At 54.8% G+C, this 15,931-nt stretch overlaps 1 protein-coding gene across 1 annotated transcript in view; it reads left to right on the top strand.

Annotated features, from left to right (window-relative positions):
- Positions 1 to 15,931, top strand: part of HMCN2 (hemicentin 2) — a 182,566-nt gene that overhangs the window by 43,308 nt on the left and 123,327 nt on the right. The window contains 8 exon segments of the mRNA XM_017848185.1: positions 822 to 966; positions 1,476 to 1,597; positions 2,736 to 3,008; positions 4,387 to 4,528; positions 5,195 to 5,322; positions 5,844 to 5,957; positions 8,300 to 8,449; positions 15,677 to 15,877. Coding sequence (XP_017703674.1) covers positions 822 to 966; positions 1,476 to 1,597; positions 2,736 to 3,008; positions 4,387 to 4,528; positions 5,195 to 5,322; positions 5,844 to 5,957; positions 8,300 to 8,449; positions 15,677 to 15,877 — 1,275 coding nt within the window.

Below are 15,931 nucleotides of genomic sequence, written 5' to 3' on the forward strand. Positions count from 1 at the left end.
TTTTTTTTTTTTTTTTTTTTTTTTGAGATGGGGTCTCTCTCTCTAGCCCAGGCTGGAGTGTAGTGGTGCGATCTTGGCTCACTGCAACCTCCACCTCCCGGATCCCAGTTCAAACAATTCTCCTGCCTCAGCCTCCTGAGTAGTCCCTGAGATTACAGGAATATGCCACCATGCCCAGCTAAGTTTTGTATTTTTAGTAGAGACAAGGTTTCACCATGTTGGCCAGGCTGGTCTTGAACTCCTGACCTCGTGATCTGCCCACCTCCGCCTCCCAAAGTGCTGGGATTACAGGTGTGAGCCACTGCGCCTGGACTGGTGGGCTAATTTTTAAATGAAAAGGCTTATTTCCAACAAAGTTGGGTAAAACTGATGTTCTAGGCAGAGAAGCAATTGCACAAACCCACCCTACCCTTGGGGAACCTAATCCTAGTTGGTAGCATTTCATCAGATTTCATACAATTGAGACGGTGCAGTGGAAGGGCCTGGTCCGGGCTGGCCAGTCTTGAGTTGAATAGTCTAATAAACCGCAAAAGCCCCAGGAGCTGTGCCTAGGGAAACTGGTGATGTCACATGTATTGTGCCACGAGTTCTCCATGCACCACTTCTCACCAGCTCCTCAGGACAACGCGGTGAGGATGGTACCATGATCACCCCATTTTGCAGAGGTGAAAACTGAGCTTAGAGAGGTGACCACCAAATGGTGGTGCCAGGGGTTGAATCCTGGCCTCCTGGCTGCTGGTACATCCCTACGGGTCTCTGTGTCACCGGGTGTGGTGAGGGGGCGGTGGGGAGACATTCTGAGTCCTGGTCCCTGCCTACAGGCGCTCCCCTCGTCAGCATGGCCCCCAGGATCCATGGCTACCTGCACCAGCCCCTGCTGGTCTCCTGCTCGGTGCACAGCGCCCTTCCCTTCCGGCTGCAGCTGTGGCGAGGTGAAGCCAGGCTGGGCGAAGAGAGGCACTTTCAGTGAGTGGCCCATGGCAGCTGATTGTCCCCAGCCACAGGGCTCCTGGCTGCTGAGGCCCGGGAGGGATCTCAGGGGAGTGGGTGGCAGGAGAGAGACCTTGGTCTCTGTCACTGTCCTCTTGGGCAGCCCAGCCTGGGACTTCCAGTGCAGCCAGGGATGGAGAAGTTTGTCGTGAGACTCCCACCACTGCTGGGCCATCAGCTGGTGAAGAAGCCGGGGGCCTTCCTCAGCTCCCGGAAAATTCAGCCCATGCAGGGCCCAGCCGTGGGTGTCAGAGCAGGAAGGATGGAGCCCAGGACTCGGAGAGAGTAAGGCCCTGACTCCAAGCCACACAGCATGTCATGGACTGTCCATGTACTTGGCGGTGTACATCTTCTTACCGCGTCTCACAGGGGAATTGGGGTCTCCCCTTTGGGCAGGATTCAGGGGACTGAAGTCCTGAGGGACAGATGAGGCCGAGGAGACCCTGACCGGTGATTGTGCGTCTCCTACTGTTCCCTGTTCACAGGCAGTCAGGAAACAGCAGCTGGGAGATCCCGCGGGCCTCCAAGGCCAAGGAGGGCATGTACGAGTGCACAGCCATCAGCAGGGCTGGGATCGGGCGAGCAAAGGCCCAGATTGTCGTCACAGGTCTGTCCCTTGGGGCCCCTCCATGTACCCCTTCCTTACCCTCTTCCTGGGTTCTTCCACCTAGGATTTCCTCCCGGTGAGTCTCCAGCCAGCTGCCAGGACTGTTCGTCATCCTGCGTCTGGCTACCCAGGCTGCCACCTGCCTGCTGCCCCTCCTTTGTGGCTGTCTCACCCAGGAACGGCCTGTGGGTCTCAGCTGGAGGAAGGCTGAGGACGCGGCTTGGGTCTTCCTGCCCTGCCCAGCTTTGATCCCAGCTCTGACTTCTCGGGGCTCGGCTTTCAGGGGCCGCTGTCCATCTCGTGGTCAGGACAGCCTTCGTGCCTCCAAGAATTGGCCAGGATGGTGCCATTGAGCTGGGGAGGTTGGAAACACCACAGGCTGTCTCCAGATTAAATTGGTTTTATTTTAAAAATTACGAATGCAAGCTGCTTTGTAGAGAAAAAAAAGGAACCCATAAGTGTGGAAAGATCAGCCACTCTACATAGACAGCCAGAAACTACACATGCTCCTTGTAGGGAGGCTGGAAAAACATAAACAACCAAAGAGAAGATCAAAATAACTTGTAATCCCTCCATTCTGCCATTTGATTTACTTCCTTTTCGTTTTTTTTCTATGTTCAGCAGTCTCTGATCTTGCCACTTCTTGTGGCTTTTTGCTATCCAGATAGCAGTTTGCTTAGTGCTTTCCTCCTTGGGGGCATATTTGGCTGCTATAAATAGCCCTGCCGTTGGTACAGAGAATCGTTTTGAACACATTGCTCTCTTCCCCTGGCTGGAGATTTCCAAGGCTTTATTCCTCAGCGTGGCATCTTCGACTCGGAGGCACGAAGATGGGCGTCCGGCTTGTTGCACATTGCACTGGCTGTTATTTGGAGAGCAGGCGTGTATCGTGCAGCCCCTGGCGGGTGTATAATGGTGGTGGGAGAAATGACCTCCCACTGGGGTGATGCCTGACGGTGAGCAGATGCTGGTCACCCATGCTGCTGGCTGACACGTCCTGAACGATCTGGTTCCAGCAGACCTGCACCTCAGCGTGGGGTCAGAGCAGGGTCCCAGGTCTAGGCAGCCTCTGGGCTTACATGATGACCCCCGCCCTTGCCTCAGCTCCTCGGTTCCTCCTGTGCTCATGTCCCTGCAGATCCCCCGCCGCAGCTGGTCCCTGCTCCCAACGTGACCGTGTCCCCAGGGGAGACTGCCGTCCTATCCTGCCAGGTCCTAAGCGAGGCCCCCTACAACCTGACGTGGGTCCGGGACTGGCGAGTCCTGCCGGCCTCGACGGGCCGAGTCACCCAGCTGGCTGACCTGTCCCTGGAGGTCAGCGGCATCATCCCCACAGATGGTGGGAGGTACCAGTGCATGGCCAGCAACGCCAATGGGGTCACAAGGGCATCTGTCTGGCTCCTGGTGCGAGGTGAGGCTCATTCTGCTGCTGCTGTTCCCTAGTTCAACACTCGACCTAGTGTTTACCCCAGAAGCCGTGACTCCCTCCCTCTGCTCAGACATTGTCTCTGGTAGGCGACAGCAGCCCTTTCAATGTTTTTTGAACTTTCAGCGAGAGAGAATTCTGTAGCCTCCTAGTCAAAGTCTAATGACTCTCATTGCTGGAAAGTTCCTCCTAATATCTAACTTAAATTTCTACTGCTGTAGGCCAAGCCAATTTCACTGTGTCTTGTCCTTTTTTCTGTGCCATCGAGCCCCTCCATTGTTCCCCACTCCCCACTGCACCCTGCCCAATATGTAGGGCAGGGACTGAATACTGGAACCTTGTGGAAGCTCAGAAGTTAGATGTATTTGGCAGGGATCAGGCAGCACTGACTAGATGGGGGTGGAGGAGGCAGTGCCAAGAGCAACCATATGGGAGTTTTAAGATCCGAGTATGATCCTGGCTAACCCGGTGAAACTCCGTCTCTACTAAAAAATACAAAAAACTAGCTGGGCGAGGTGGCGGCGCCTGTAGTCCCAGCTACTCGGGAGGCTGAGGCAGGAGAATGGCGTGAACCCGGGAGGCGGAGCTTGCAGTGAGCTGAGATCCAACCACTGTACTCCAGCCTGGGCGACAGAGCCAGACTCCGTCTCAAAAAAAAAAAAAAAAAAAAAAAGATCCGGGTATGGCCTCAGGTCTACCGAGAATCTAGACAGAGCCTCCTCTCCAAGTGTAAAAACAAGGATGTTGAACAAGTGTTCTCTCTTGTGCCAGTGGCTTTTGAGCGGCTGCTGGAGTGTGTTGGGCAGGATTCTGAGGCTGTGTCTAGGCTCTGCAGGAAGGAGGGGATCCACCAGCGGTGTCTGCCGCCAGTGTGGGAGGGCTGTGGTTGCTGTTTCTAGATGTGCGGGCCTGTGAGCTCTGTTTGAGTCTGACCAGCCTGTTGTTCATAGTTTCCAAAAGGCCAGGTAAGAACCTAAGCTTGGGGCCAATAATAGGGCAGGCCTTGGGGTCAACCTCAAGGTCACTGGAGACAGGAGCCATTCACAGCCTGGGCAGCTGCCTGACATCTCCCTAAGGCTCCCCAGAGTGCTCAGCCTGGAGTGGATGTTCCAGGAGCACAGGACTCCAGGCTGGGATTGTTGGAAAATCAGCCTCCATGTGGCCTGGGGATGTGCTTTGTGGCCGCCTGGTCTACCCAGTTCCCAGAGAAGCCACCCCCGGGGGACTGAAGCCCTCTGGGGTCTTTGCTTTCTCTGTCTTGCCCATCTGTGACTGTGGGAGGGGAAGGGCCGGGGCTGGGTGCCTGGGAAGGCAAGGCTGCGCTGATGGGCTCATCCTCACCCGTCCACTTTTTGGGTCATAGAGGCCCCACAGGTCAGCATCCACACCAGCTCCCAGCACTTCTCCCAAGGTGTGGAGGTGATGGTCAGCTGCTCAGCCTCTGGGTACCCCACACCCTACATCTCCTGGAGCCGTGAGGGCCAAACTCTACAAGAGGACAGCAGGTGAGGGGCAGGACTCCCAGGGGACCTCTCTGGGCCTTGGCCTTCCTACGTGTAAATGAGGGAGTAGCATTTGCCTTCCTTGCTCCTGGGATCATTTGAGACTCGGGAGTGAGATGACTTTGGAAACATGATGCCACCGTGTGGGCTCAGTGCTCGGGGACTCAGGCTGTGCGGACCTGCCCCGAATCCTGCCCCATCGTTCAGGCCGTGCGGACCAGCGCCAGAGTCCCGCCCCACCATTCAGGCTGTGCGGACCTGCGCCCAAATCCCGCCCCGAATCCCGCCCCACCATTCAGGCTGTGCGGACCTGCGCCGGAGTCCCGCCCCGAATCCCGCACCTACCATTCAGGCTGTGCGGACCTGCGCCGGAGTCCCGCCCCACCATTCAGGCTCTGCAGAACTGTATCTGAATCCCGCCCCCACCATTCATGCTGTGCGGACCTGCGCCCGAATCCCGCCCCCACCATTCAGGCTGTGTGACCTTGGGCAAGTGGTCTTACCTCTCTGAGCCTCGTGAATAAAATGTACATAAAGTGCTTAGCACAGGCCTAGAGCAAGCCATCAGTACAGAATGGTCGTCGCGAGTGGCATTGTTAATTTGTTATTAATGATGACTGTGAAGCAACCCCTTGTGTGACCTGATGTGTTTCTATGGTGTGATTCCAGAATCCATGTGGATGCACAGGGAACCTTGATTATTCAGGGGGTAGCCCCAGAAGATGCTGGGAATTACAGCTGCCAGGCGACTAATGAGGTTGGCACTGACCAGGAGACGGTCACCCTCTACTACACAGGTACCCGGGCCACGAACATCACATTGCAGGAGAGGGGCCTCCTTCCCTCCCTCCCTCCCTCCCTGCCGTCCATCAGTATTTATGGAGCATTTATCTGTTACGTACCGTACTGGGGGCATAGCAGTGAACCATGGTCCCTGTCTGGGTGGAGCTGCTATTCTAAGGAGGAGGCACACACAGGCCAATGGGATGCTTCGTGATGCTGAAGGTGCTGTGAAGAACAGACAGCCTGCTGGTGCGAGGGAGGGATGTGTGCTGCGGGCGAGAGAGAAGCAGCTGCCATGCCCAGGACTCGGTCATGACCTCTCTGAGGCAGTGACCCTTGCCTTAGGGTCACTGTGGGAACAGGGTCGCAGGTGGAGGGACGGGGAGGAGGCATTGAACCTGCAGTGCTCCAGGGGCGGCAAGGAGGCTGGTGTGGCAAGAGTTGGGATGAGGGAGAGGGCTCCCTGAAGCTGTGGAAGATTTTCTTTATGACCTTTGAGGGTTGGTCCCAAATTCTGCATCTCTTCCCCACGCAGACCCACCATCGGTCTCTGCTGTAAATGCCGTGGTGCTGGTGGCCGTTGGGGAGGAGGCTGTGCTGGTGTGTGAGGCGTCCGGGGTCCCCCCACCCCGAGTCATCTGGTATAGAGGTGTGTTGGTGGGGAAGGGCCCTGAAGGAACAGCTTTCCAGAAAGCGGGGGGTTGGAGGGAGATGGGGGGTGTTCTGAATGAGGAGTCTGGGGAGAGCTGGCAGATTCCAGTCCCCCCACCCCGACCCACAGCCAGTGTCAGAGCTGGTGGGTTCCAGCTCCCCGACCCTCACCCCCAGCCTGTGTTGACACAGCTGTCGTAGGTATTCAGAGCAGCACTGAGCCAGACCCAGATTTGAATTCTGGCTTCCCTGGGTGACCTTGGGCAAGTGACTTGGCATCTCTGAGTCTCAGTTTCCTCATCTGGAAAATCAAAGATTGCGTGAGGATTAAATGAGTTCGTATGTGCAAAGGTTTTTTTTTATTTTATTTTATTTTTTGTTTTATTTATTGATTGCTTTTTTTGAGACAGAGTCTCACACTGGCTGGTGTGCAGTGGTGCAGTCTCAGCTCACTGCAGCCTCCACCTCCTGGGTTCAAGGGATTCTTGTGCCTCAGCCTCTGGAGTAGCTGGAGTTACAGGCGTGTGCCACCAGGCCTGGCTAATTTTTGTATTTTTAGTAGAGATGGGGTTTTACCATGTTTGACAGGCTAGTCTGGAACTCCTGACCTCAGGTGATCCGCTCACCTCGGTTTCCCAAAGTGCTGGAATGACAGGCGTGAGCCACTGTGCCCGACCATATGTACAAAGATTTTAGAACAAGCCTGGCACATGTGCCGTGCTTGGCATTCTTAGTGATAGTGCCGACGATGATGTGATTATCTGGAAATGACAGTAATAATGACAGGGTTGTCCTGAGGCCCTGAGGTCATGGGCAGAACATTTTCACGGTGCCTGCTGCCGGGCTAGAGTTTGACGGACAGGTGCTGGGGTTGCACTGGGTCTTTCTGGGAGCAGTACTCTGGGCTCCCTCTGAAAGGTCCACCGGGGTCAGCAATACTGTCCCCTCCCACCTGGTCGTGCTCCATTCCTTGCAGCCAGCTGCTTGGGACCTCGTCAGAGCCTCACCCTGACTCTGAGAAAGGCAGGGCAGGTGATATTAGCTTGGCGTTGAGCTTTTTTTTTTTTAGGGTCACAAGCAAGTGGGCGGCACAGGCTTCTGGATTCCTTCTTCACTGCGTATTCTGGCCAAGAGCCCTATCAACCCAGCCCTAGAGCCCCTCTTTAAAAGGTGACCTTACCATGAACTATTCTTACATCTTCAGAAGGAAGGAGATTCTGACACGTGCTACGTGGATGTCCTGCTAGGGGGACTCTATTCTAGGTGAAGTCAGCCAGACACAAAAAGACAAATACTGTCTGATTCCACTTATGTGAGTTACCTAGAGACGTCAAATTCATAGAGACGAAAAGATGGAGTGGTGTTCACCAGGGACTGGGGAGAGGAGAACACGGGGAGTTAGTGTCGAATAGGTATGGAGTTTCTGTTTAGAGAGATGCAAACAGTTCTGTGGAGGCCAGTGATGGCCACGCAACCGTGTGAATGTACTGGATGCTGCTGAGCTAAAATGCACACCTAAAATGGTTCAGATCGTCAATTTTATGTTATACATGTTTTTCTACGATAAATAAAATAAAAATTAAATTAAATTTAAAAGGACGGTTAGGATCAGGGGTATCCATTAGGCCTCAGGGGTGGATGGAAGTCAGGCAAGAAACATGAGGGAGGGGCCAGGCGCGGTGGCTCATGCCTGTAATCCAGCACTTTGGGAACGCGAGGTGGGCGGATCACCTGAGGTCAGGAGTTTGAGACCAGCCTGGCCAAAATGGTGAAACCCTGTCTCTACCAAAAATATAAAAAATTAGGTGAGTGTGGTGGTGTGTGCGTATAATCCCAGCTACTTGGGAGACTGAAGTAGGATAATTGCTTGAATCCAGGAGGTGGAAGTTGCAGTGAGCCGAGATCATGCCACAGCACTCCAGCCTAGGCAACAGAAGAAGACTGTCTCAAAAAAAAAGAAAGAAAGAAAGAAAAAGAAAAATGAGGGAGGGCTCAGGGTTCCCCAGGCCCCTCCCAGAACTGACCCAGATCTCAGCCTGGACCTGGGGTGGAGGAGTGGACACCAGCGGGGAGGTCCAGACATGGAGTTCTTGGGCGATGAGCCTGTCATGCAGGGCCTGGCTTAGCCCCAACCCTGTTCAACAGAGAGAAGGCCCAAGCCCCCTGCACGACTGGACCCAAGGGTCCAGACCTTGGGGCTTAAACCTGCCTCCACCCACTGTCCCCCAGGCCCCAACCTTGTGCAGCTGCAGGAGCCCAGGGTCAGGCTGGAGCAACCGCCCACCCTGGTCTCCATGGTAACAGGGACACCGGCCTGATCCTTTATCCCCTTTGGTCCAGGGGGTCTTGAAATGATCCTGGCCCCTGAGGGCTCCAGCTCTGGGAAGCTGCGGATCCCGGTGGCTCAGGAGAGAGATGCTGGCATCTATACCTGCCGGGCTGTCAATGAGTTGGGTGACGCCTCTGTAGAAATCCAGCTGGCGGTTGGACGTGAGTGTACACCTTGGCTCCCCCTCCCCTGCCCATTCCCCTTTCCCAGCCTTCTGCCTGCTCCTGAGTAGGGAGGGGAAGCTCTCCCACACCAGTGGCCAGTGTGGATGGCATCATGTGGGTCCTGAGCATGTGGGGACAGAGGAAGTCCAGGGGAGGTGGTGCATGCATCAGCTCTTGCTGGGTAACACATAGCCCCCAAATTGTGCGGCTTAAACAATAAGTATTTATTTCACAGTCTGAGGATCAAGAATCTGAAAGTGGCTTGGCTGGGTGATTCTGGCTCAAGGTCCATCCTGAGACTGAAATCAATATCTTGGCTAGGGCCGCAGTCATCTCAAGGTTTGCCTGGGCCTAGGGGATCCACTCCAGGCTCACTTATGGGGCTATTGACAGGAGGCTCCCAGAGAAAGAGAGAGAGAATCTCAGAGGGAAGCCACAGTCTTGGAAGTAACAAACCATTGCTTCTGCCCTGTTCTATTGGTCCCACAGAGCAACCCCGGTGCAGTGTGTGTGCGAGGGGCTACCCACGGGTGTGAAGACCAGGAGGCAGGGATCACTGGGACCAGCTTGGAGGCCCACCGCAGACAGTTTGGTTCAGCTCGGGATGAGACCTGAATTTGGGTCTCGTCTCTGTCCCCACCTATGTGCCTTGGTCATGTCATGGAGCCTCAGTTTCCCTCAGTTTCCCATCTGTAAAGTGAGGTTGACTGCACTACTCCCCTCTGTGGGTTGCTGTGAGGATTCAGTGACGCTCTGTTAGCACAAGGTTGGGCCCATAGTGATAGCTTAGTAAATCGGGGGAGAGGGGTGATCATCCACTTGTTTCCAGATGTGGAGTCCAGATTCCTTGGTGACCAGTGCATGGCCTCAGCTGTGACTTCCGGGATGTCTCTGTTCCAGGTCGGAGTTCCTGGCACTGGGACTTGCTCGGAAGCTGTGGGTACAGCTCCTTGGCACACAGAGCTGGGACAGATCAGGCTCTAAGTGTTTGCTGAAGCTGTGGCGAGAGAGGCGGGTGCTGCAGTTCTAGGGAAGCGCAGAGAATCGAGAATGTGCTGGTCTGGGCTGAATGGGCCAGGCTGGGCCAGGGCTGGGTGGGGCAGCTGAGGAGCTCCCAAGACGGGCCAGGCTGTGGCTGGAGTAGGCATAGGTAGGAGGGTCTGACTTGGGGGGGGGGGTTGTGCTGTCTCAGGGTTGAGATCCTGTCAGTCTTGGGGTGCTCTTAGCCTTCGTTCGCTTGTTCTGTCTTTCATTCCTCCAACACAGGGTCACCAGGTGCTTGTGTGCCAGGCCCTGTGCTGGGGACACAGGGCAGGTGAGACATAGCACCAGCCTTTGTGTTGCTCATGAGCTCAGGCAGAGAGAACAGAGGACAGGCAATGAGCACGCACAGGGCACCAAGTGGCTGGAAGTTGCATCCTCAGGGGCTGTGGGTGCCCAGAGAAGGCTAATCCCAGGAAGACTTCTTGGAGGAGGCGATGTCTAAACTGAAACCAGAAGCACCCAGAAAGATGATGAGCTGGGAACAGTGTTCCAGGCAAAGGGAACAGCATGTGCAGCCCTCCCCATGGCAAGAGAAGTGAGGCAGAGAGAGGGTGGGGAGGGGGCGGCAGGACGGCTGCCACCTGATACCAGTCACTCCCCACCTGGGGAGCTGCAGAGAAGTTTGGGCTGTGCCCTGAGGGAGTTGGTGAGAGGTTTCCAGGAGGAGGGCAATGTACTCAGACTTTTCCACTGTGGCTGGGTTCTCAGGTAGGCTAGGCGGGGCCATGGGCTCAGGAGCCTGATAAGGACAGCCACAGAAACACAAGCTGGCACTTCTGGGGTGTTTGCCCGGTGCTGGCGCTAGCCCAGAGCACATTTTGTTGCTGGCTTATGTAACCCTCACAACAACCCTTGGAGACAGAGCTATCATCATCCCCTTTACAGATGGGGAAAACAAGGCACAGGAAAGTTGCGTGCCTTCACCAAGATCACACAGCTGGTGAGTGGCAGAGGTAGGATCTGAACCAAGGGTCTTGCGCCTTCAGCCCCTGGCCTTGAGTCTGATGCTCACCAGCAGAGTGGGCCTGGGTGCTGCTTCACCTCTCCAAGTCTTGGGCTCCTCATTGCCAAAATGAGATGTTGTGTGAGCAAGAGAGAAGGAAGGCCTGTGGCACGTGAGCTGTGATCCAGCTGCTGACACTGGTATTAGAGGTTCTGGGTGAGCAGATAGGGTGCTCCCGGGAGGGGGCACCTAGTATTGTGATGGGCTTTGTCGTCTTTTGCTCAGCATCTGACTTATTTGAAGCAGAGCCATATTTCTTTCTTTTTCTTTTCCTTTTTTTTTTTTTTTTTTTTTTTTTTTTTTGAGACAGAGTCTCGCTCTGTTGCCTGGGCTGGAGTGCAGTGCAATGGCGCAATCTTGGCTCACTGCAACCTCTACCTCCTAGGTTCAAGTGATTCTCCCACCTTAGCCTCCTGAGTAGCTAGGATTAGAGGCATGCACCACCATGCCCAGCTAATTTTTGTATTTTTAGTAGAGACAGGGTTTCACCATGTTGTTCGGGCTGGTCTCAAACTCCTGACCTCAGGTGATCTAGCCGCCTCAACCTCCCAAAGTGCTGGGGTTATAGAGATGAGCCACTGTGCCTGGCCCAGAGTCGTATTTCTTTGGGATCCAAGCTGAATGCCCGCCTAGACCTGTTCCTTTGCCTGTCTGCTGTTGACCTCAGAGCCATGTCCCTGTGGCAGAGTTTCTGGGCTAACTAGGTCAGGGAAAGGATGGACAATGGCCCAGCACCTGTAGGTCTGGGGTAAGCTGGTCTGGCAGCAGTGGTGGGAAATGAAATTTCCTGCCTATCTGGGTGGCAGCTGTGGCCCAGCCTTCCTGGCCAAGCTGGCAGAGGTCAGGAACGGGTATGTACTGTGCCTGCTTCCTGCTGTTGAGCTGGGAGCTGGCTTCCTGGCAGTGTCTGGGGCATAGGAAGGGAGGCACTCTACTCTTCTGTGCCAGGAGGACCTGCAATTGTCAACCAGCCTGCAAGGCACTGGTGGATTATCTTCCAAGCCTGGCATCTGCCAGTCAGGAGTCCTAGGTGCCATGCCCAGGTCCACTGGTATTTGCCTGCCTTGTTTACCTCTTAGAGCCTCACTTCCCTCTGTGAAATGGGGAGGGTGGTAGCAGAGCTGTGCTCACAGGGTCCTCGAGAGGTTTCCTGAGAACGTGCTTCGCTCAGGGCTTGTATAGAATAAATAATCAATGCATGTGAGCACCCTCCCCCCAAAACCTGTGTCCAGGCTGGGTGAACTGACCAGCACTTGGTGAGGCGGGATGACTCGTCACATGGCTGGTTGCCTGACTGTGGGTGGCACCCCCTCCTGAGTTCAGTGCCCTGAGCTGTGGTGTGTGCTTTACTTGATTCCTCTCTAAATGAATGTGTGTCCTCTTTTTTTTTGAGATGGAGTCTTATTCTGTCACCCAGACTGTAGTGCAATGGTGCGATCTTGGCTCACTGTAACCTCCGCCCCCCGGGTGCAAGTGATCCTCTTGCCTCAGCCTCCCGAGTAGCTGGGATTACAGGCATGCACCACCATGCCTGGCTAATTTTTGTATTTTTAGTAGAGATGGGGTTTCTCCATGTTGGCCAGGCTGGTCTTGAACTCCTGACCTCAGATGACCCGCCCACCTCAGGCTCCCAAAGGGCTGGGATTACAGGCGTGAGCCAGTGCGCCCGGACTAAATGGATATGCCTCCTCTTTCTGTCCTCTCATTTCAGTCCCTGCTTCTTAGTCCCATCCTAGAAGCTCCTGGTTGCTGGGGGCTGAGCTGGGGAACAAGGAGATGTGCTGTTTTAGACACTAAAGACTCTCTGGCCAGCCTTGGGGGAGGGGAGTTGGGAAGAAATGGGCCGGGCTCTGTGATGAGGGGCCATGGTGAGGTGACTTCTCCATCAGGCACAGCAGGTACTGGCAGAAGGCCCTGCACTTGTAGGGGTCCAGGATGCTTTTCTAATTTTGATTTCTTTTTAAAATCAGAAGAAAAAATGACCAATAGTGAATAAAGACGAATCCAGCCTGCATCGTTCATGTCTTTGTGCCAGTGCACAAACACATATAATATAAAGAAATATAATTTCTTATATGAATAGCATATAGAAATAGCATAAAGAAATATAATTTTCCATGTTTCTTTACGGAGGAAGAGGAGTAAAGGCATCTCGTGGCCCTGACCAGCAGAGCTGCCACCCTAGGTCCAGTCATAGGATTCTCTCTGTGGGAAAAGCGTTCCCCAAGTCCTCAGGAAAGGGGGCTGTGGAGACCCCTCCCCAGGGTCCACTTTGCCCATCTGCACAGTCTTCAGGCCTGAGACTCCTCCCTCCTCCTGGCAAACTGAGTCGCAGGGGCCTCTTCTGGAGCTGGCTGCACTCCCCCAGGCCTGCCCCCGCGCTCTGAGCCACAGCCCTGGGTGGGGGGCAGCCGCTAGGGGTGCGGGCTGTCCAGGCAGTGATAAGGAGTCCTACAGCTGTAAGGTACAGGGATCAAAGTGAAAATAGAGTTACCACCTTCCAGATGGGTAAACTGAGGCCCGGAGTGGGGCTGGGGCTCATTCCCGCATGCCCAGTGAGGCAGAGGCAGAGTGGGGGACTTCAGGCCAGTGTCCCTTTCGCTGGGGGAGCAGCAGGGGCAGGGGAGTTACCACCTCTGTCATCTGACTTCACCAGGGCCTTTCCGCTGGAAAATCCCCCGGAGGGGAGTGTGGCCTGACCAGCTTGGTCTGTGCTCTCACCCTCAGCAGCTCTGAGAGCGCCTCCTGCAGTTGGTCAGCAGCCTCACCTGCAAGCAGGAAGTTAGTTACCCCTTCCCTTTGAACCTGCCCTAGATGAGCTCCTCCCTTCCTCCCTCTCTCCCTCCCTCCCTCCTTCCTTCCCTCCCTCCCTTTCTTCCTTCTGCCCTAGATAAGCTCCTTCCTTCCTTCCTTCCTTCCTTCCTTCCTTCCTTCCTTCCTTCCTTCCTTCCTTCCTTCCATCCATCCATCACCTGTCTGGTGCTGGTCTTCATGCCTGTTACTTGGGGATGCCAAATGGTATCCTTTACACTTGAGCCTCGAGGCTGCAGTGAGCTATGATTGCGCCACTGTGCTCCAGTCTGGATGATAGAGCGAGACCCCACCATCTCTCTCTCTCTCTTTGTCTTTTTTTTGGAGACAGAGTCTTGCTCTGTCACTCAGGCTGGAGCGCAGTGGCGCTATCTTGGCTCCCTCCAACCTCTGCCTGCTGGGTTCAAGCGATTCTCCTGCTTCAACCTCCTGGGTAGCTGGGATTACAGGTGCCCAACACCGTGCCTGGCTAATTAATGTATTTTTATTTTATTTTATTATTATTATACTTTAAGTTCTAGGGTACATGTGCATAACGTGCAGGTTTGTTACATATGTATTTTTTTTTTTTAGTAGAGACGGGGTTTCCCCATATTGAACCCAGGAGGCAGAGGTCGCAGGGAGCCGAGATTGCGCTACTGCACTCCAGCCTGGGCGACAGAGCGAGACTCTGTCTCAAAACAAACAAAAACAAACCAGAGTCAGGAGACGAAGCAGGGCTGTTCGGGGCTAAGGAGGGCAGGGAATTGAAAGTGATCTGGGAGGAGAGGGATCAGAGGCATGCTTGGAGCAGGAGGCTGGAGCTGGGTTCTGCGGTCAGGCTGGGTGCAGCTGGGGAAGGTAGGCTGTTGTGGTGTTCTGCTCGGGGTAGGTGAGGTGTGGCAAAGCTGTACCCCTGGTGGCCAGGGCTCTGCCGGAACAGTGACCTTGTCTAGGGCGGGCCCAAGCAAAGGCTTTCTGGGATTCTGGGATTCTGAGCTTCGGCAGCTGCCAGACCCCGATGAGAAAGGGAGGTGTCTGAGGTCGGGTCCAAGACTGTCTTCCTCCTCACAGTAACTTTCCAAGTTGTGTTTATATCTCCCTGGAACTTCTCTAATCCCTGAGGCCAGGAGGGAAATTTGCTGTCATGATTTGGATGGATGAAGGATATTTCTGGAGACAAATGGAAAGAACAGGGAGGTAGAGGCTTTTCCGTGGTGCCAGACTCAGAGGGTTAAAAAAAAAAAAAAGGCCAGGGACCTCCCTGCTGCAGGGGCCTGGGACAAGGGCCTGAGGACAGTGGCCAGAGGCTGCTGAGGGAAGGACCTGGACCCACTTGGCTTGGACCTGCTCCTGGCCTGCTGAAGGAGAGACAGGATCTTGAGTTTCTGTTTTGGGAAATAACTTCTTTTTTTTTCTTCTCCTGATTATAAAAGTCAAATGATGCTTAGGAAAAAAAAAAAAAAAAGATGTGGAAGAAACACTGCAAGCTATTGACAGTGGTTACCTTAGGGAAGGGCGTGGGATTTGGGGTGTGTGGAGCAAGAATAAGGAGAATTTCTGCCCTTTGTGTATTATTAGAATGTCTTATACCTCCTGGTTTCCAGGACAGTTCTTGTTTAACCAGTTGTCCTGGGGTCACTATTAATGCAGCCCCTTTTCACTCTCGAGTGGCTCAGTTCAGACCCTAATGTATAAGGTCACGTTATTTATAACAAGCAAGTTTAATTCTGTATGCTCTTTACAAAAAAGTTCAGCCAACAGGGCAAGCTCTAGAGGAGAGGGCGAAGAAGACCCATAATCCTCCACGACGCTGGCTGTTTGGGGTGGCGGCCACAGAACGGGCTATGGAAATGGCAGCTGAGTCCCGCCAGGCCCCCCAGGCCATGCTCCCCTCCACAGAAGTGGGCCTGGCTTAGGCTAGGGGGTTAAGCATCAGAGGGGAGCTCAGGACACCTCCAAGAGGAAGCCCCTCTGGCCCAGGAGGAGGCGAGGGGTAGGGGAGGGTAGGCAGGGGTAGAAGTGAAGGCTCACCCTCAGCTCCTGTGTCAGCAGGTCACAGTCAGACTCAGAAACACACCTTGCAGCCCCTCGGAAGGGCTTCCCCGGAGGTGTCGCAGTCAGGAGTGGGCCTGCTGCTCTCCTTAGCCTCTGGGGTAAAGCCAGGCCCCTGTAGACCCCACGAGTCACTCCCTCTGCCTCATCCCAAGAACTCTCCAGGGCTGGAGGCCACTCTGCTCAGGTTGACCCTGGAGCCTTGGACAGGAGTCGGCCCCCAGGTTCACAAGGGCAATAGTACAGGGGGAGGAGAGGGAGGCAGTTCCTTGGGGACCTGCCACTGAGCAGGTCCAGCCTCCAGGCATGGTTGACTGGTCACCTCCCTGCAGATGCGCCCCAGCTGACGGAGCTGCCCCGGGATGTCACTGTGGAACTGGGGAGGAGTGCCCTCTTGGCATGCCGGGCCACAGGCCGCCCGCCCCCAATGGTCACCTGGCGCCGCGGAGATGGCCAGCCTCTGGGACTCAGGCTGGGGGCCGGGCGAGGCAGCAGGTCTCGGCAGCCGGATTCGGGAGTGCTGTTCTTTGAAAGTAAGAGATTGGGGCTGGTGGGGGGTGGGCAGGGAGACAGGATGGCCTCTGACA

This window comes from Rhinopithecus bieti, unplaced genomic scaffold, assembly GCF_001698545.2.
Source record: "Rhinopithecus bieti isolate Rb0 unplaced genomic scaffold, ASM169854v2 scaffold_29388, whole genome shotgun sequence".
Classification (NCBI taxonomy): Eukaryota; Metazoa; Chordata; class Mammalia; order Primates; family Cercopithecidae; genus Rhinopithecus; species Rhinopithecus bieti.